This window comes from Lycorma delicatula, chromosome 8 (genome assembly GCF_047948215.1).
Source record: "Lycorma delicatula isolate Av1 chromosome 8, ASM4794821v1, whole genome shotgun sequence".
Taxonomy (NCBI): Eukaryota; Metazoa; Arthropoda; class Insecta; order Hemiptera; family Fulgoridae; genus Lycorma; species Lycorma delicatula.
In genome coordinates this window covers 12,394,302-12,417,021 of record NC_134462.1, presented here as the reverse complement: position 1 = coordinate 12,417,021, position 22,720 = coordinate 12,394,302, and the positions used below count along the sequence as shown (strand labels likewise).

At 27.5% G+C, this 22,720-nt stretch overlaps 1 protein-coding gene across 1 annotated transcript in view; it reads left to right on the top strand.

Moving 5' to 3' along the window:
• The window catches only part of twz (BTB/POZ domain-containing protein twz), a 381,095-nt gene extending 374,445 nt beyond the window's left edge, over positions 1-6,650 (top strand). The window contains exon 5 of the mRNA XM_075373596.1: positions 6,099-6,650. Coding sequence (XP_075229711.1) covers positions 6,099-6,550 — 452 coding nt within the window. The 3' untranslated portion in view covers positions 6,551-6,650. The remainder of the gene's footprint in view (positions 1-6,098) is intronic.
• Positions 6,651-22,720: the final 16,070 nt, after the last annotated feature.

The window sequence follows — 22,720 nt, the reverse complement described above, 5'->3', positions numbered from 1 at the left end:
GAGGCGGTTCTCCCCGATCCCACGCTAGGCCGGTTACTGCTGCTGAATGCGCCGGCCAGGGCGATTGAAGCCCGGCGACCTGGAGCGGAAAGACAGCGTCTGTGTCCAGCGGCTCCCTCGGCGGGCCGGCCAGGCCTGCTGCTCCGGCGGGGATGTTGCATCCGCCGGAAGGCCCCATGTTGAACCGGCCAGGGAACTTCAAGCCGGAAGTTGGAGTGAATTGAAAATGAATTGAATCACTCTCATGCACGCTCTTTTATTGGAGCCTGAGAGTGGTGGAGTTACAGCGCCGCTATGGTGGGTGAACTGCACGGTGGGAGTGATGCTTGTATCAGCGCGTCAGTATACTGTGCGCCAGCTCACATAGTTCGCCCGCCAATATTAAATTAGGCATATATGTGGTAAAAATACATATAGTATAGCTATAACAATGCGTAACAGATCTGAAGCAACAGATTAATGCAACATTCCTGTGAAAGATTATTTCTTATAAATTCTGTTTTCTAAGCAGGGGAAAATTTTGTGTATTATTATCTTTTTCTTTTAAATTTTCATATTTACGATTTCTTTTTATAACCAAATTAATTAACCCGGGATATCTAAAAATATAGGTAATATTCTTTTAATTGTACGAGATTCGCTTTCTCCAAATATTCTTTCTTTTTAATATCTTTCTGTCATTACATTTTTAAAAGCCTCTATGTTTGTCTTCCTTGATTTTTTTTAATATACATGTTTTTTTTGTTTTGCCTTTGATATAAAATGAACAAATTCTACTACAAAGCGCTACTATTCCTTTACGCTACGAAATTAAATAATACATATAAATTTTCGCTCAATTTTTCTTCATAGTATATTTCAATAATTATATGACGTATATTTGAATTGTATATTCTGAATCTACTTCATTGGTCAGTTCATTAGAACCAGAAATCATTAACAGCATGATGAATCTTTATGAAACGAATATCCTTGACGTACTGACACCGATGGATCTCCGCTAACTATGAAACCAAGTTCTGCCGTTTTTTATTTAAAAAATGTTTAATATATCCGCCGCACTCTGGGTTATGTAGTTAAACATGTGGTTGATGATGTAAATGAAACAACTCAATTATTTTTTTTAACAATTTTGGTACAATAGACTTGTCAATGACTCAAAATAGATGAAGCTGATATCCGGCGTGGAATAGTAGCGTATCGGTTTTTAATGCGGAGGTCCCAGATTCGAATCCCGGCCATTGTAGTAGTAGTTATTTTTTTCATAGCTACAGAAATTCTATTTCCATCTCCCACAAGCAAGCTTCAAGCTTATGTAGCCAGATCAAGAAAAAAACAAAATGTCGGTTACGGTAACATCCATTATTACACTGTTGGATCTAACGGCAAATAAGTTGTAGAATGAACCTTTTTTATCTGTCAGAAAATTCTACCTAATATATATATATATATATATATATATATATATATATATATAGATGTAAAATCATTTCTAATAGATTATTCTTCCGTATCATAAACATCCTTTTCCCGACTTCCACTTCAAAATCATCACTGCCAATATTATTTGTTCTTTTCTGAAAAAAAGATACATATTTTTTTGTATCTTTTTTTGTGTATGTTAATCGAACAAAATGATTTAATTTGACAGATCTTGCATAATTTGTTAAATACCAGTATCAGTAGAAAAACTTCTCGATCTAACACAGAGATGCGCAAGTATGAGCAATTCAATATGACATTTGCCACGTTCGATCCTTTTGATTGGGTACTGCAACGTTTCAGATACGTGCGTCCAGTTGCTTTATGGTAGCGATCAAGAAAAGCAAGCAATATTTGACATTTTCAGAGAAATGAATAAAAGTGAGGTTTAGACTGTTATAAATTACTTTGTTTTTAAAGGTTTAACCCCGACGGACGTATAAAAAGAATTGGATTCCTGTTTAATGTATTTTCCCCATCGTTTTCGACGTTAAAAAAAGTAGGTTGCTGAATTTAAACGTGGTAGTACATCCATTCAAAATGATGCACGCTTGCGGGTCTAAAATCTGCTACGACCAACGAAATTGTAATAAAAATTCACTATGTCATATTAAATCCTCTCCGTCGATCTCCGCGCCGGAGTGGTAGCATCTCGGCCTTTCATCCGGAAGTCCCGGGTTCGAATCCTGGTCAGGCATGGCATTTTTCGTACGATAAAAAATTTCATTTCCATATCCCACGCATAAGTGGTAATATCATCAAGTAAAAAAAAAAAAAAATGAGTGATAACAACAAACATCTCGAAAGACCATGTCCTCTATATTATACACGATATTTTGGATATGAAAAAGTTTTCCGCACGGTGGATGCCGAATTTATTAACTTTCGACGAAAAACGCATTCGATTTAACAAATCTGGAGGATATTTAGATTTATTTAAAGGTGAATTCACTGAGTTTCTTCGACGTTTTATAATAGTGGATCAAACATAAATTTACCTTTACACGCCAGAAATCATTTAGCAGTTCAAATAATCGGTGGGAACAGGTAAAATTGCTCTAAAAGAAACGTAAACGGTTCTATCTGCAGGAGAAATATATCATAGCTTCTCTTTTTTGATATTCATATGATACGGTGACTATTTTGCCAAAAGCAAGACCGTCACCGGAAAGTATCACGTTTCACTAACGGACAGATTGAAGGATGCTATTAAGGCTAAACATCCACATCCGGTCAAAAATAAAGCGCTCCTCAACCAAAATAATAAGATTTCACACACGTCTCTCTGGTTGTCGCATCAAAACTCTATTATCTATGCTTCGAAATGCTTCCATATGCGTCGTATTCACCAGATTTGGCACCTAACGGTTACTTCCTCTTCCCAAATCTAAAGAAATAGTTTGCCGGACGATGATTCACTTCAAATTATTAAGTCAAAGCTAAGATACCCACTAATTTTGCACAGTTGAACAAATCGCAATATACTGAAGGTATTAAAAAGTTGTATAGTCGTTGATCTAAATAAATTGAAATGAAAGGTAAATGACTACGTTGATAAATTAAAAAAATAAACATTTTAAAAATGCTTGTGTTTTCTTAGGGTGAGAACTTTCCGAACCGCCCTCGTGCTGTAAAAAAATAAAGATATAAAATTTTAAATAATATGTCATGATAAATAAATGTAGTATATTCTATTTAAAGTGCGGCCATAATACAGGTGTCTGTGTGTGTTTATACTTTTATATTTTACACAAAAGATTAATGGTTTTAAGGAATAATAATTTTGATTAATGTTAATAATAGCAATATGCTATAATAATAATAATAATAAATAATGTTTTACATTACATTTATAGGATCAGCCTGAAATCAAATAGGGGTTATTCTCTACCCGTAACCGCGCGCTTTTACGTATATTATTCATTTTTGTATTACGTTTATTTATATACCGACATTTTATAGGGGTATGTATTTAGGACTATATAAAATGAAAATCAGCGAATTTATATCAACATCGAAAACCCATATCTAAAAATCTGTATATATATATATATATATATATATATATATATATATCCAAAACGGAAGTTAATTCGCAATACGAAGACTAATTAATTTGTTATTAATTAGAGCCTCTCGCCACACTATTTCTGTTTAAAGGGTAATAATAATTTAATTAAAATTAACGTATGGACGTTATGACGTATTAATCATTGTTGTTTAACTGAAAATGACTTGGTTTGCCTGGAGGTAGCTTTATTGTTAGTACTACCAGACCCGTATCAAAAAGGTGATTATGTGTGTATATGAGTAATATATATATATATATATACACACACATAATATAATATTATATTATAATACAGTATGGTATTGTAATGAATGTATTAATAACGTGAACTGTGTGTGCTACCTCATAAGCACACTATGCAGACGTGTTCGGACAATTTTATTCCAGGATCTTGCTCCCGGGCTTCGTCCGCCGTTGTCAGATATGTTCGTTAAACAAGTGACCTAATTTTAATAACCAATTATTACTTTTACTACTACTACTACTACTACTATTATTATTATTAACATTATTATAAATTTAAATGTCATCATAATATCGTATAAGCATTTATTAAAGGTGATCGGTTATATGAGATCTTTATTTATATGAACATTTTTTACGAAATGTATACGTGGGATTACGAGATGTATTACATGGGATTATATGAAGAAATTTAGTTACAGTCATCGGATATAATCAGCAATAACATATAGAATATATGTGATAAATTTTCTTATTTTCTGATATTAAAAATCAAAACTATACATTTTTATTCGTCACATTCTTTTCTTTTTATTCTTTGATAATATTTACAACGATGTAAAAAAAATTGCAAATAAAATTTTCTCTGTTACGCTGATAACAAATTATGCACTTAACACAAAAAGTTGAACTACTTAATTTTTCTCAGGTTATATAAATTGTCGGAAAGGAATTCTCAAAATTTTAAACAAAAAAAATTTCATATGAAAATTTTTTAGAAATTTTATATCTTGAATTTTTTACTAAAATTTATCACCATGTATAAATTTCAAAAAAATTGTTCCCGAAAGTTGGGAAAAAGAATCCGAGTTTAAAATTTCAACAAAAAAAATTCTAAATTGAAATATTTAGTAAATTCCACCATCCAAATTGTAAATTAAAAAAAAATTACCAGAATAGAAGTTTTAATTTTTTCTTTTTTAACATTATTTTATTCTGTGTAGTGCATTCTGAGTTATTAAGTAACAAAAGACTATTTATCATAGAGAGGAATCGGCTCATTGATAAATATTTCTAGTAAAGGAATAAAAATTGGATAAAGAGTAATCAAAAATTTATTAAATGAGATAAATACGAGAAAAGAAAATTACTAATTTTTTTCTTTCTTTAACTAAAACGAAGTTGGCAGCTCTACATATTCTTGAAATGTTGTATTAGTTAAACACACATTGCCTTAATTTTAATAAAGAAACAAAACCAAACTAACCAGTGTTTTTATTTACATTAAAAGTCGATTAACTGTTGAAGAGTGGTTTAGCTTTTAAAAAATACTTCCATTTAAGTAAATAAATAAGAAAAAAAAATTTTTTTAATGCATTATTTTAAAAGATCCAACCTTTGAAGTGTAACCTTTTCTTTTTAAATTTATTCATTTATTATCTTCCTTAAAATTACAAACCGTTAATAGTTCATTTTCTTACCCGTGATCAAAAGATTAAAAAAACTCTAAAAACAAAAATTATTTACAGTAAATTTTTTTTACAATCGAAGGTTAATAATTATTAATAAATCAATATATTTAAATTTAAAAAAAAAAGTTATACTTATATGAAATCGGATTCGAACCGCTGTGTCTGTGGTTACGGATCGGACACGTTCTCACTTTCACAAAGTTACTACTTGAGCGACATAGAACAAAATTAATATATAACCTAATATAAAATGCTGAAACGGTTATCACAAAAAATGTGATAATTGTCCACTTTATTAAAGAATAAAAGGTTTGCATCTCACTTTCAAACGAAATAAATTTTAATGAAGTGCAGCAAAAATGTGTATATGTAATTTAATAGGCGTACAAGGAAGCGATGAGGTGTTCACATTAGATTTTTCATTAATCATTAAGGTCCTGTACATTTTCCACTGCTACATTAATATCAATACCTAATCGTTACACATATATCCTTTTTCTTATATTTTTACCGGGGTTTCCTGTATGTCTTAATTATAGAAGGAAAAGGTTAAGTTGCATCCTTGCTGTGTTCATTTTTTATTTAATTTTTATCCAGTCATGCTTTTTATTTTTAATCACTTTTTTCCATTTTTATATAGTTTCCAAATACGTTTCCCGTGTCTGTATTTGACCATATCTATAGAGCTAGAATTCTCTTGCACATTCTTCTTTTAAATCTGAATTGTTCATTAATCTAAACGAATCTTTTTTTTATTGGAAAAACAAAAATAAAACTATAAGGTGGTAATTATAAGTATTTTTGTATACGAATTAAAATTTTATAACGATTTGCAAATTTCTAATTAATCCTTTACTAATTGTCTTTTTATTATTTTTTTTTTTTTTCAGCTATGTGCCGTCAATTAGAGCAGATGAAAAAAGATAGAGATAGGAATCGTACATCATCAATAACTACAAGTATACCAGCAGCTTCCAGTCCGAGGCAACGAGGCTGTGATGCAGAAAAGGACCACAGACCGCACGGAGAAAGTTACGAATGCGTAGCGCTTCATGTCAGTCCAGATCTCGGTGAAAGAATAATGTTATCGGGTGACAGAGCTCTTTTAGACGAAGTATTTCCTGAGACTAATCAAGCGTTGATGGATGCAAGATCTAGTGTAGCATGGAACCAACACGATGCTAGACACGTCATCCGGTTTCCGTTAAACGGATATTGCAAATTAAATTCTGTACAAGCCGTTACTAGACTTCTTAATGCCGGTTTTCGTGTTGCTGCAAGCAACGGTGGGGGTGTGGAAGGTCAACAGTTTTCAGAATATCTTTTTGTGCGTAAAGTGTGACGGTTGTGACTAAAGAAAAAAACAAAAAAACTTCCAATAATTCATTTAAATTAGATCTATAAGACAATGTAAAAATATTTCATCTATTTTTTCACACCACATTAAAAATAATTTTTAAATTAAAAAAAATCATAATAAATTTGTACAGTCTTTTTTCTTTTTTTTTTTTAACTTATGCATAGTGATCATTTATTATAATTAATAATGCAATATAAGAAAGAGGCTTGGATTATAATAATCAGTCTTTTTTGATAAAATAGTATTTTAAACAAAATAATAATTTCCTAATAAATAATAAATTCAGAAAATCCTATTCACATGTTGGTTTTAAATTAATTTAATACTAAATCGATATCTTCTTATGTAATATATCGATTTAGTAAGAAATCTATGATAAGTCGGAAAATTTCTAGTAGACAATCAGAACTTAACAAATCTAATATGAAATCGAATCATTTTTTTAAAATTATTTAAATATATTATTCACTGCTGTAACTACGTAATATTTATTTTCATCTTTTATTTTGTCAATATTATTGCTCTGAAAAATATTAAGGAAGACTGTTTCGTGTCAGTATATTACTGAACTTCATCATTTGAACTGAGTGTAAACAGAAATTTCTAAAGAAGGTGTGGAACAACGAATAATCTTTATACAATATAAAATGGTAGTTAGTTCTTCTGCTACAAAAGTTTCTTTAATACTCTAAAGTATATAAAATTAATATAGATTTGACTATACAATATTTAATTTTTATATGGCAATAGAAATATTTGTATATTATATAATAAATAAAAGTAAATTAAAATTTACTGATGTAATATTATCCTAAAGTGGATTTTATGTAATTAAATAATCCAAGCCTTAAAATTTGTAAAGAATGGTGATGGAAAAACGTATGTTATTTGTGAATGTAAGTTATTATTAAAAAAAAAAGAAGCGTTGTAAATAATTTTTCAAACTTAAACGTGCTTTCGTTATTTAAGTATTATATACAGTAATTGAGGCCTACTTTCAACTTCATAATACAATTTGTTTATAAGTTTATAAACTACTACTTGTAATATTAAGATCTGATTTGAAATTACATTCATATACAGGTGCGCGCGCATACACACACACACATACATACACACACACGAATATACATCAAATTATAATCACATTTTTATCAAAATAATTTTGTAAATAATATTATTATTCCAGTTAAAAATTGTCATTATTATAAAATGTTAATGTTATTTTTATTGTTAAATATTGATTATTATATTCTTAAGTATTAATTTTTATTATTATTTAATATTTAAACATTTCAGTGATAAAAATAATTTGCCTAAGTAGAAAATACTGAATTTATGTCTTTTCTACTTTTTATAGCAAAATTAGAGAAGTTCTATAGAACCGTATCGGGGATAATAATTAATCTTTTAAATTAAAAATTTATATTTGTCAAAAATGATTGATGTCACGTCTAAATAATTTAAAATATGTATTGCTTAATAAAATATTAGTTCCGTATTATTATATATTTTTATTAATTGAAATTTTTTTAATTCAATTTTTTTCCTGATAAATGAAAATAAGTGGAAATATATATATATAATATATTTCCACTTTTTATTGTAGAAATTGTTGCTTTATACTATCTATCTCAATTTTTCTTATATTTACGAAGTATATAAGGTACAAATGTAATAAATTAGAATTCTCTACTCTGAAAGAAATGAGGTGCATTAGACAGACAATCCCTACGTTGAATATAATAAAGATATAATTTTTATGTTCGAATATATCTGAACTTTAATAAGAGTAGTATATTTATATATAATGGTATGCAAAAAAATATCGGTATAACGCTCGAATAAGTAATAAATATATTGGGAAACTACCTTATCCCTCATTTTTTCTTATAAATCTGATTTGCTTATTATAATTGGATGTAGATCAAAACGTTTATGTGGCTATATCATCGAGAGAGAAAAAAACAATATGGATTTTATAGGGTATAAAGAATGCCAAGCTGATCGGGAATCGATTCTAAAATCTACCGGATGAAAGCCAGAAACAACGATACTCTGCCACGGAAGTCGAGAGATTTATAGATCCATTTTTATTAATTGTATGAATACTAAATATTTTCATATTTATTTTTTTAATAGAAGAAATTTTCAAATAATAAACTTCATTTTAAAGCCAGTTTTGTTTTTTTTTTGTTGCTTTTACGACCTCGTAGGATCACTTTAGTTCAATTTCTAGGCCAGTCAATTTTTTAATCTGTTCTTCTTATTTCCGAATCGTATGAGTCGTTTTATTCTTGTTTCTTTTCTTTTTGCCAACATCTTTTTGAGGCCTTCTAATCTTTGGTGTCTGTCCTCGTCTGAATACACCCTGTTGGATTTCTTTTTGATTTTAGGTTCAAATGTTATCATATTAGTTTTAATTAGTTTGTCGTATTTTCCATATTTTGTAATTCGATCTTCTTTGGAGATTCTCAACTCTTCCATATCTTTTCGGACTTCCATTATCCATTTCGGTTTTTTGTTCTTTCCCAGTATAAGTTAATTATTTGGTTTGCAAGTCTGGTGTTTTCTACTCTATGTAGGTGCCCCAAGAATGAAATTCTTTTTTTCCTGAAGAAATTTGTTAGCGGGTTTATTATTTTATATACTTCTTGATTTGGGATTATCCTTCACTGTCCTTCAACTATGTTTTTCTTATTTATGCATTTTTTGACTATCTTCCTTTGTATCTTTCCGATCTTTCTACTTCTCCAATTTTGTATCGTCCGAAGAAAGTCTTGCTGGCGTATTGTATTTCTGGAAGAATTACTGTTTGGTAATGTCTGATTTTAGTTTTTGTCGATAGGCATTTTTTATTGTATATGTTTTGGGTAGTTATTAATGATTTATTAAGTTCTCGGTTCTTTTTCGCCAGTTTATTTTCTCATTGATGTTATGTGTTATGGTATCTCCTAGGTTTTTAAATTTTCCCACTAGTTCCAATTTGTTTCCGTTTACGTTTACATGATTATTGCATAGTGGATCCCTGACCGTAATATTTATATTACCTAAAATATATATTCCAAGGGTTACATGTAGATGATATGCTTGAATAGTCATTAAAACGTACTGTCCATTAAATATATTACTAAAATTAAACTACAAATCGCATGAAATAATGAATCTCTTGTTTTTTTAATATGTAATTTTTAAAAATTTCTATTTTCTGGTTTTTCCAAACAAAGGCACTTTTTTTAAATATGTATATAGTGATCATGCCTAAAGATGTTAATGGTAAATTAACAAATAAATATATTAGTTTAATAACTTAAATGATAAATAAAAGAATCAAAATACTGATTTCACTACAATACAATATTTTTTTTATTTTTCAATATTCGTTTTTTGCAATCATATAAAACTAAAAAGTTAAACATTTTATATGTTTTAGCATTTTTTTTTTTTTTATTAATAATATTATGTTTTTATTATTATTTACAAAATGAAGTAAATATTGTAGCCGAACGAAATTTATATAAATCATTTAAAATTTTAATTAAAATTAAATATTTAGTCATAAATAATTATAATAAATTACATATTAATTATAATTAAGTTGTATGTTATATATTCGTTACGTTATAATATTGTAATATAGTATATATATTTGGGATGGAATTTGAAGTAATATTGAGCTGATGAAGGGGAGATACAAAGATGGTTTATAAACAGATAAGTTAATTGCTTAAATTGCTTCTAACCTCATACCAAAACCTACCCTCTCTTTATAATTACTGATTGCTTATCGTATTAGTAAAATTAAAATAACTGTTATACTTCTTTTTTTTTATTATTATTATTTTATTCATCTGAATGATGAATAATAACAAGAAATTATTTTTCTTCATATAATATTATTACACGTTGCAATAAAATACGAGTAATTATTACTAGTAATCTAAACAAGCTATTACTGCATCTTCTAAACAACATGAAATACCAACACTTTTTTGTTCAGGAAATGCAAAAAATCTTATCTAATTACTGGGAAGGTATTAAATCACTGAAGTTTTTCCATGCTAATCTAAGAAAGCTAATTACATTACAATCAATCTTATCTGTCCGTAACGGGGAAGTAACTGTCTTAATGATGTTTAACTAATAAAGTGATTGAATTTTCAATCGCTAACTTCCCTCCTTCCAGTTATAATTTAACGTTGATTTATGTAACAAAAGTGGGAAAAAATAAACTGTTTTATAAGATAATGAACTAGTTTGTAATATACAAATTAATTTTTATAGCGGTGTAAATCATTAAGTTAGTATTACATATATATATGTACAAGAATTTACATATCGTAAAAATTTAAACTTAAGGTTATCTTAAAATTTCTCACCATACGTTTCAGATGCAAAGTAAATCACAAATTATTTGCTTTCCTCTTTTACAAAAAAAAAAAAATTGCGTTTTTAATTTTTTTAATAATATTTTTTATTTTTTTTATCTGTTAAACTATATCCACCTCTAAAAGGGTAAAAATCCTTTGAGTACACTAATCAGATTAATATTAAAAACTTCATTTTGAATAAAAAATAAGAACTGATTAGAAATATATGCTGAAAATGACGTTTTACAGCACACTTTTTCTACTAGATTTTCAAAACTGTACATTTTTTCCAGCCATTTGCTTAGACAAAAAGAAAAAACCGAAATATTGTTCGATAAATAGATTTAGAGAAGTAAACGTTCAAAATTGGAGTAGAAAATTGTAAAAAACATGGATAAAATGCCTTATTTACTTATTTTTTTATCTAATCTTCGATTGTCTGTTTACGAAAAGACAGGATATTCTTTGGACCGTAAAATACAATGAAAACATATGTATATATATATATTTCGTGCAGCTTTCTGAAATTATACTAAAACAACTCCTTTTATATTTTACCCTCATACATAAAAACATTTAATTTAAAAAAAAGAAAAAAAAACAAATTTTATTGACTGTGTTTGAATAATATTTTGTACTTAAATATTTTTATAAAATGCCTTATATTGAACAATCAATTTTTACGGAGATATTAATAAATAAAAAATTTAATTTTCCACCATTTTGAAAACATATAATCATAATTATTTCGTAGAAAATTTCAAATTAAAAGATTCTACCAAATATTTACGGCATAATTTTTTTTAAATGGATTACGTCATAATTCATTTTTCTTTTAAATACGAATTGATATTTTCAAAATAAACATGAAAAATTAGACATCCAGAAACTTAGTTTACGGCTTAATATTTATATTGGAATTTCTTTTATTTATATTAATTTACTGAATTTATAATTCAGGTTACATTGATGAATTTAAAATTCGTATTACATTGTGTTGCTAGACAAAATAAAAGTTTTTGTTTTGAGCTAAAAAAATACATCTGCCTACTTCAAATTTAATTAATTTTTTAATTTATATGTTACTGGCTAATACAATACTAAAATTTTGTAAAATGAGTAAAACAAGGTTTTATTTATTATTATTAAAAATAAGTAATTTATGAATAATGAATTAAAACACCGATAATTAGTAACAAAATTACTTCCTTATGATTCAAATTATTTTTTTAAATAAATCTTTTATTCAAATTAAGAAAGAAAATATTAATTTTTTTTTTAAGATTACAATGAATAAAAAATAAAATAATTTCTATGGATACAATAAGCAGTTATGTCTAATATTTGAATAAAAATAACATTTATACAATTTAGACATATTCTAAACGTAGAACGTCGATGAAAGATATTTTTTCTATTTCAATATAAGTGGGAACTTTTGAACTCTCTCTGTACATTAAACTAACTATTGCTGGTTTTGTAAAACATTTTTATGGCGAAAGCTCGCTGTGTTGACCATTAAATTGCTCCATAATGACTGAGTGGCGAGGTTGCCTTTGGATGAAACAGTGGTGCCAACTAACTGTCTATGGCTGCTATCACGCATTTCAAAACTTCCCGTTTTTATATTACCTTATACACACACACTCACACACACACACACACACACACACACACACACACACACACACACACACATATATATATATATATATATATATATATATATATATATATATATACACATGCACACACACACGCATTTCTAGATACTGATTTCAGTTTTTCGATTACTTTATAGCATTATAGAAATATTAAGTAAACTAAGAAAAAATAATCTGGAAAATAATAAATAAATATTCGTAATAAAAAACGTAAATTTAATATTAAATTTCGGGTAAGAGCATTCAGAAATTTTAAATAAACCTTAATTGCATCGTAAACCAAAAATGATTGTACTATTGCAGAACACCCTGTTTGTAGGTTATGTATTATGAATACTTTAATAGAATTAAGATTTCTAAGTTTTCTCTAAGAAAATGACTTAGAAATGCTGAAGGTAAGTCATATTTCAAGTAGGACCTTTTCATGATATACTCATTATAATACATGATCTTCTTATAAATTTATTAAAAGTAATTAATATTTAAATATACTGAAAAGTAGTCGATAAATACTAATATTTATGTAATTTTAGTTTAAAATAAAAAGTAATTTGTAATTTTATAACAAAAAAATCGCTTACAAAAAATAAAACTTTAGTCCGAACTAGATGTGGATTTGGACGTTTCCAGAATCCATCATCATAGATGATAATCGTTATCATTGTAATCTAAGTTTACATTTTTATTATTTATTTTTTTGCTAAACTGTTTTTTTTTTTTTTAGAATTTTATATTAACGAATTTTTTTCGGTAACAGTTTCAACATAATTTTTTCTCAATGTATAAAATAATGTGTTTGTAAATTTTATGGAAAGAGTACAAATGACAAACCAGGTTACAAGATAGGTGTTTTAAACATTTCATAATTTACATAATTTGTTGTAATGCACAATAAAAATTAAAAATACAGCTATTATGAAATTGCTATTTATCTGACGAATAAAAACATGTTTTTAACATGAATAAAAAGTGTTTCGAATATTATTTTTAACGGAGGCTTTAATTCAGTTGATATTTCTAACTTTTCACCTTGAAGAAAAGAAATTTATTAATTTTAAAATGGAAAAGTATTCATTTTAAAAAAAATAGAGTTTCTATGCTATTTACTACATAATGAAAAATTTATTTTTCAAAGATAATCATCTCCCTTGAAAAAAACCACCAAATTTTCAAATAAAACTGCACGTAAACCATTAGTTTTCAGAAATTGAAGTAAAAATTATAAAACTAAAAAAAATTATATATTATTTCAAAAAACTGACTTCTTTATTTTACTTTCGATAATTGTACGTATATACCCAAAAACTCCTATTTATGGAGCAATAAGTCATGTAGCTTGTGAAAAAAAATACAAGCCTGAACGGGATTCAAACATAGAACCTTATAATGAAAGTAATGTGATATAATTTATTTGAGCTACCTAAAAATATTACTACTCAATGTGTACACATCATCTTGCAGTCGATTGTTACGTAGAGGCATGATGGTAATGTTAATTTTTATATCTATACAAAAAGTTCTGAATAGAATTCTTACTGTTTTAGAACAAATAATGAAAAAAAAGAATCGCTTAATCTAACCGTATAAATAACCCATTGAATAAATTAATATTTAAAAAATCTAAAAAAAAATTATTTTTCATATAATATTTTTTTTTAAATTAATCTTATATTAAGAGCAATTCTTGTATGTACATCGATTAATTGACTGAACTATTATTGAAATCCCCATCATAGAAACTGCTACTTTAACATGGACGTAAATAAACATAAGGCTTGAATACAAGATAAATATTAACTATATAGTATTTTCTCTATTTGAAGATCTGTATGTATGAAAGTAACTTTTTTTTTTAAAATAAAAATGAAGTAGCTATTATTTGCAATTTTCAGATTTCCAAAAAAAGATATGTATCTAAAACGTCTTCCTTCATTTTTTTTACACAGTCAACCCTAAAATGTCTTCTTGTTACTACTTCTTACTACTTCTATTATAAATAAAATTTCAAGTTATGATTAGATATATATATATGGTTTTTTTATTCTGTGATCAAACAAAATTTATTCAACTTTTTATTATAATATCAACGATAGAAATCATATAATTTCTCACAAATTACATTTATTTTCAAATAAAACTGTAAAATTAGCTTTAATGTTCGTACTAAAAATTATGTTCACTTATTAATTCGAAACACATCTTAATAATTACAATAAAATTTTTATTAGATATTAAATTTTTATTAAGCAAAAAAGTTATTGGGCATTTTTTATTTAACAAAAAAAAAATATCTTTCAAAAAAACTGAATCTATAATAAAATACGATAAATAAGAATATTTAATCAAAATATGTATATAGATTAATTTTTAATAGAAACGATCGTTATTTAAGTAATAAAAATATGATAAATAAGTATTAAAATCAAAAGAACATTTTTTTATTATTATTCTCTTTAAGTAATTATCATTATTTTTATTGTTATAGTATTTATTATTATTATTATTAAATATGTTTTTCTGTTATGAAATACTGTTTATTGCCTTTTTATTTATTATTTCAATAAGGCATTATTATTATATTTTAATTGATTTGTTACCTGTTTAGATATCACTGATGGTGAATAAATTAAATGAATTTTTAGTAATAAGTATTAAGAAATGAATTTATTTATTTAAATATTATTTTATGAAATTTATAAAACGTGTTTTATTTTATTTTGTATTGTATATAATAAAATTATTAATGGCATATTAAATGATAATCGCTTGTTTTTATAATTTTTTTTTATTTATTTATTTTACCTCTATATTATATTCCATGTTGTGTGTGTGTGTGTGTGTGTGTGCGCGCGCACACACACACACAAACACACACATATATATATATATATATATATATATATATATATGGCGCACACGCATATGGTTGGGAAAAAGAGTATGGTGAATACTAGAAGCACGATTTTTATTGCGCTATAATTTTCCAATTGCTTGTACCTGAATCTTTCATATACAGTTTATGTGCAGAAATATTTATTTCCTTTTTTTTATTTATCTAAAACCTGTAATCACTCATCAGATTGATATATCGAACATCCATCTATCAAAATTTTCTACACGCAAAGTTTTTGTAAATTACCGTTGATCATTATACACAAAAAGAATTTCCATACACTGAAATTTTATTCAAGGTGAACCGATGTTATTATAACTTCTTAATTATGACACAATAAGGATATATTTCAAGGGACCGCCATAATGAGAAAGGAGTGTAGTAAAATGACTTCTAAAATCACCATGATGCCACGGTACGTCCTAGCGTGGGATTTTGAATATATGTTCATACTTACCGAATATAAACACTGTGTAGTTGAAATATTAAGGAGGGCGAGTGAGATAAAGAACGGATTTTTATATCGTAAGAAAATTTGTTCTTTTCTACATCATTCTTGCAATTAGTTTCAATTTATGTAAAGAAAAATCTATAAATATTTCTTAAAGTTAAATCGATTCCGTTTTTCGCCTATTTTAGTGGTAGTGTAATTTTAACATTCCTTATCTTCTTTAATAGAAATATCAAAAATTAATACTCGTCCGTCAGTTTTTTGGCCGTGACGACTGTTTAAAAAAAATTTATTTCGGCTTTTGGAAAAGATATAACAACACTGTAATACAAGAAAGTTCTCAACCTTATAAAGAAAACACAAATTTTTTAAGAAATTTTTATTTCTTTTTTAATTTTCAACGTAGTCACCTTGAAATTTGATATATAAAGGGACCAACTATTTTCCAAACTTTTTAATATCCTCTATAATGAAATTTGTTCAACTATCCAAAATAAGTGGTTTTCTCAGATTTGATTTTTTTTAAAGGGCGCAAAACGAAGTTTCGTCATCAGCACCCGAACATGATATTTGTATGATATAAAATTAAATTAAAAATATTAAACTAAAAATTACACTAAAGTAATGTATAAACACATCCGACATACGCCAAGTGACATAAATAGAAAAAAAATTGTATGAATAATTAAATTTTTGAATCGCATTCAAAAACATGACATTCCATAACATAGTCACATCGTTCCCTAAAATATTTCTGATTTTAGCCCCAAATTTAAATTGTTGACGCCATACCGCGTAACAAACACAGTCCATAAGTATGTAGTGTACTGTCAGTTGGCAGTTTCATCTTTGACCTCATCATTTGAAGTGAATGACGATTCACTTCAAACCAAGCCGTTTCTTGGCTTTGTCTAGCAAGCCATTTCTTCAAGTTTGAAAAGAGAAAGTAATCGCTGGCGACAACCAGAAACGTATGTGTTACAGCATTATCGTGGTGAAAGAGCCGATGTAAAAGTTTAGCCTGACTAACAGTGAGGCTACTGTATTGGATTGTTCTCAAACGGTCTTCATCCTCGTGAGTTAGAACTAAACCTAACAGATTTTCTTTTATAGCGTTCAATAACGTTAATATCGGCAATTATTATGTCAACGCCTGGTAAATAGTCATCGGCAAAACCATTACCGCAATCAACCGTCAACCATTTTCCTTGATAACGATATAGATTGATATTTATGCCTACTTCATCTGCACCACCACATATTGATAGTCTAAGAGCCCACACTTCGAGAATCCCTCAAAATTGTAACTCTAACTTTTCCTGCCGTTTTCTTTAGCCCAATTTTACTTACTTCCAGCCAATTTTTGAACTGCTACTTAGCATCTGGAGTAAAATGGTGAATCAAATTTCATCTACTGATATAAAAAATAGAAGAAAATCAGCGAAATTGAATTTAGAAAAGTTCAAACATTCTTGAGAGTTGTTCAGTAGAATGCGTAACAAACGCGGCACTCATCGAGCTGAATTGACACCCATAACATCGTGAAAAACGTTGTGGATGCAGTCTTTCGAGACGTTTGCGATGTCAAGCTTTCGTACCTTTGGTCAGCGATCATTTAAAACCGCATTGTGGGTTTTTGTGACAATGTCTTCGGTACTAGAGGTTTTAGAACGTTCCAAATGTTCGTCATCATGAATCAAAGTTTAAATTCGACAGCTCGCTCATATACAGTGGAAAACAATCGGTAAGAATCTTTTAAGTAAGTGGATTTGGGGTTAAATATTTTAAAACTGGGCACTTTCATTTTCAGGATATGTAAAAGTTTGTTTGCTTTACTTGATCATCACAATCAAGCAACTAAACGCAGCCTCTAAAATTTTGCAGCGCGTCACGTAAAGCATCATTTTTTAAAAATTATATTTTTTTTAAAATTGGTTGGAAGATTTAAATTGTTAGACAATTTATTAAAAATGACTGGAACTAAAATAAATTAAAACCTTTTTTCATTAGCTAAAGTATTACGCTAGTTTACAAGAAAATATTTCTGTTGCTTGGTTTCAAACAAGTGAATGTTATATTTTTAGGAATAAATAACGTTTTTCTTTTACGTTTTCGGCTATAGCTCTAATGTTACTGCAGCAGCATACCTGAAAAAAGGGAAAGTATAATGATCGATCAAAATTTTGGGTATCGGGGTTTTTGCAAATTGCGACGTAATCCAAAAAACACTGAAAAGTAATTAAGATCTACGGACGGACGTATATAATTGTGTTGGCCTGTATTTGACTGAATTTGAACTTCAGTATTATGAAAGTGCTTATTACATTATTTAAAATTCCAAGGCTTTAAATCGATCGTATTTAGGAGTAAGGGGATATTCAACATTATTTCTAAACAGTTTTTGCCTCACATCTCAAAAACTTGTTAAGCAATAAATAAGAAATTTGGTACAAATGTTTTGCTATATAAATCTTAACTTCTGTTTGATTTTCGATCCCGATGGACAAGCGGGCCTCACGGTACCTATAGTTCATTTTAGTAAACTATAATTTTTTTTAATCTTGATGAATAACACTACACAAAATAGTGCCGATTATTGAAATAAATAATTACTCCAATAAGTAAAATTTTTCAACTTCAAAAAATCAAGGCCTGATTGGGATCCGTACTCGAGGTAACAATTTTTGTAAACTCTAATTTCTGAAATTGAAGATCCACCTGTATATAGAATTAATTAGACAAAGGTTCCATGGGACTTGACGTAAGAATAAAAAAATCTTTTTGAAGTTTTTATAATTTTTAATACTTAACTATTATTCAATTTGTGGCTGTTATTAAAAATGTTATATGAGTGGTCGTTTACGAGCAAGGGGGTCAAATTGAATCAAAATCTTTTACTGAATTTTCGATTTCTTTTTTTTTTTTTAGCAATTATACTCTAAGTACAATACAGTTTTGACTATAAAAACGTCATTTAGTCAAGGGGTCAACTGTGATCCAAAATTGTTTACAAAGAATTTTAATTTATAGTTTTAATACTGCATAAATTTTAATATAAAAATGCCATTTGATCAATGGGATTCAAATTTTTTACTGATATTTTGACCTTTTACGCAATTATTTTACTATAAATACTGCATAATTAAATCATTAATATTTAAAAACTCCATGGCGTATTTTTTTAATTTGTACACAGATAAAAAATTTTAACGCATAGAATTTATAATCATTTTTATTTTACTGAACGACATTGTTTTGCATGTTTGAATCGGTTCAGCCGTTGAGCTTCTACAGGTTTCTTGAATAAATAAAAACTTATCTTTTTTTTTTCTTGAATTTTTTCAGATAGTTTTTAACTTTCGTTTAATTTTGGGATAAATTATTATTTAACATTAAAGATAAACAGAAAAAAATAAGAGGTCTTCCTTAACTGATTTCATGAAAGGAAGTAGTTCGCAAACCTAAAATTATTGGACTTCAAAAAGTAAAAACTTAAAGAATAATTTAATTATTCTTATTTATTTAATATATTTCACGAAATTAGTTTCATTTTTTAATTGATTTTATAAAAAAAGTATTTTCTTATTATTGTTTACACAATAATATTGACAATTATTGTGCAAATTTTGACATAAAAACTAATCTCTACGTTGAGTGCTGTTTACCTTTCTTAGCTCATTTTTTTATTATATATGTTGACGCTTTCGAAATAACTCTATTGTCAAAATTTATTGTACTAGTGTTTTTAAATTTCTGTTAGTCTTTGCATAACGTTTACTCAACACCCCTCTCTTTATTTGACGTCATACATTATCTGGCCTTTTTCTTGTTTATTTGTAATTAACAGTTATACTTTTCTTTTAATGTTATGTTTTCAGTAAATTGAGGTTCTTGAAAAGAACTTCTAAAAACTAAATTCTCACTCCTTTTAGGGTAATTTCCCGTAACCGTAATAGTTGTAAAAGATCTGGGGTCATATTAAAAGTACTTCTAAAAATGAGCAGTCTTTATTTTTTCAAGAATAACATCAATTTTATGCCTACCTTACTACAGAGAATGAGAAGCTTTCCCATTACTTTCTTCTCTGAAACGATTACACTGATGAACGTAAATACACTGAAATATAGTTGATATTCAGCTTAATAAATTACACATGCAATTCGTCATCGTATTTGGCTGTTAAGTGGAAGATTATTACTTTCAAAGAAAGCAAGAAAGTAATTTACGCCTGTTATACTTCAAGTGTTTTACAGGGATTATAGTAAAAGATTAAGTTATAGTTAAGATTAAGTTAAGGGATTATAGTTAAGAATAAGAAAATGTAGGATATTAATGATAAAAGAACGATGATTGAATCGTAAATTCTGTCCTGTGAATAAAATTTCTAATTGTGAACAACATAGGCTATTTCAACTCAGCCGAAGGGCTAACGACAAAGTTACAAAGATTTATATTTATATAAAACAATTTTTATTTAAAAAAATATTAAATCGATTATCTCGATATAGAATGACGTTTTTCAAGGTAAATGATATAAAACACATTTTCTGGTTTAACTATGAGAATTATTTCATGAAATCTACTTAATTTGTTTGAATTCATTCAATAAATCGTGTTCAGAACGAAAATATTGTTAACAATTTTAACATACTTTATGCTTTAAAGAACTATGAAACAAAAGAAACAGGATCTTTTTTTTAAATTCCGATGAATAAAAGACAACATTAAACAATAAATTATATTAAAATAAGAAAAAATAAAACATACTCTCCTACATAGAATATTTCAAATGCCCCACTGGTTTAGTGGAATGCATTTTAAGATATAAGATCGTTCCGTTTGTTTGTTAGTCGTATAACGACGTAACAAGTCCTTGGTCAAGGATGGGAGAATTGGAAGAGTCCTCCCACTTAAACAGAATATTCCCTGAAGGCATTCAGCGAGATGGGAAATGGCAGGGAAGAAGTGTTTATAAACTAGTACATCTGTTGGAACCTTCCTCCTTTGTGATACACGTACATATGTCAAGATATACACACACTCGCGCCCGTACACACACACAACGCGTCTCTCTCTATCTCTTTCTCTCTCTGTGTGTATGTGCGCGCACGCGCGCGTGTGTGTGTGTGTGTGTGTGTGTGTGTGTGAACACAGATAATTTAGCAAGCTCAAGAAAAAAGTATTTATTAAAATTATACGATAAAATAAAAATCTTATTGATCATTTTACATTAATCATTACTGATAGAATATTGTTAACTAGAAATCAATATATTTATGTATACTTTTCTAGTAGTTTGCAAAAAAAAAGTAATTATTTAAAATTATAGACCATAATTAGTACATTTAAAATACCTGTTTAAATTTGGTAAACAATGACTACATACAGCAAATCATTAGATATTTGAATTTTGTCAGTACACAACATTATTATTATTATTATTTCTATGATATTATTAACACACGATAATTTTTTATTGTGTGATATATTACGTTAGATGCAATAAATCAAAAGGATCTAGGCGATCTCACGTAAAATATTAGTCACTCCTGAAATTCACATAACCATTCTCAACAGAAAAAGATCCTTTATCAGATTTATTTAAGAAACTGAGGTGTTAAGTAATTTCCTGTTTATTGCCTTCTTCACCGAACCAAAAAATCTCTTTTGTACATCGACATACGAAACCGGTAGTTATGAATAAATTTAACCCTAAAGATGACACCTTCACTCTGTCCCTCGCAGAAAATAGCTGTACAATGATCATCATCACTCCCAGAGAAAGCAATTTTGATAAGTTCCATTTCTATTGTAAGTGTTTTATATGCATTAAAACTATGTTAAAGACTGGAACAGATAGTTTAAAGTAGAAAATTAATAAACTTTATCAAAAAAAAAAAAAACAACGCATTATACATTATCTCTGCTAAGCAAGGAGAAGATGTAGAATTATAACAAGTCATTAGAAAAATAATAAATACCAGCAAATAACTAATCGCAAAAATGAATTACTTTTAATAACCTGTTTTCAAAACCGTCATTAAAAATATTGTATAAGAAGAAAGATCAAATAAGAAACCAAAAAAAAATTAACTGCTAAACTATATAATAAAATGCAAATAACCATAACAAAGGTAAAATAAATATCTAAAAGAGCATTTAAATTATTTAACATTAGTAGTTAATTTACTGAAAAGTAAGCACAGAGTAACTGTAATAATGACAAATTAAAAAATATACAAAAAATATTTCGCAAAAACAAATAAAAAAATAACATATCTCCTTCTTATTTTGCATTGCTACGCATTTTTTTGTGGGTAATATTTTCATATTTACAGTGCACCTGAAAAAGGTTGGATATATATATATATATATATATATATATATATATATATATATATATATATATATATATATATATAATGCACTATTTAGTGAATTTTAGGTGTTAATAAAAAAATAACAAAGCAGTATTGAATGTATTATTGTTGAATACAGCTTTGAAAACAATTCTATTTGCAACACTTATTAACTTGAAACAAGTGAGCACCACATTTGCACCTTTTGTTGTGCGTAAAATATCCAGACTATATTCAATTTTAAACCGGAGTTACTCCATTAACTAGACTTTTTATTTTGATTTTTAATTCGTTGATGTGGCGACAATCGTTGCGTTTATATTTGACAAACCCTTAAATAATGAAAACGAGAAGAGTCACGTATGGGAATAGAAGAGGCCAGGGAATAAAGATATCCGTTAAAGAAAAAAAAAAT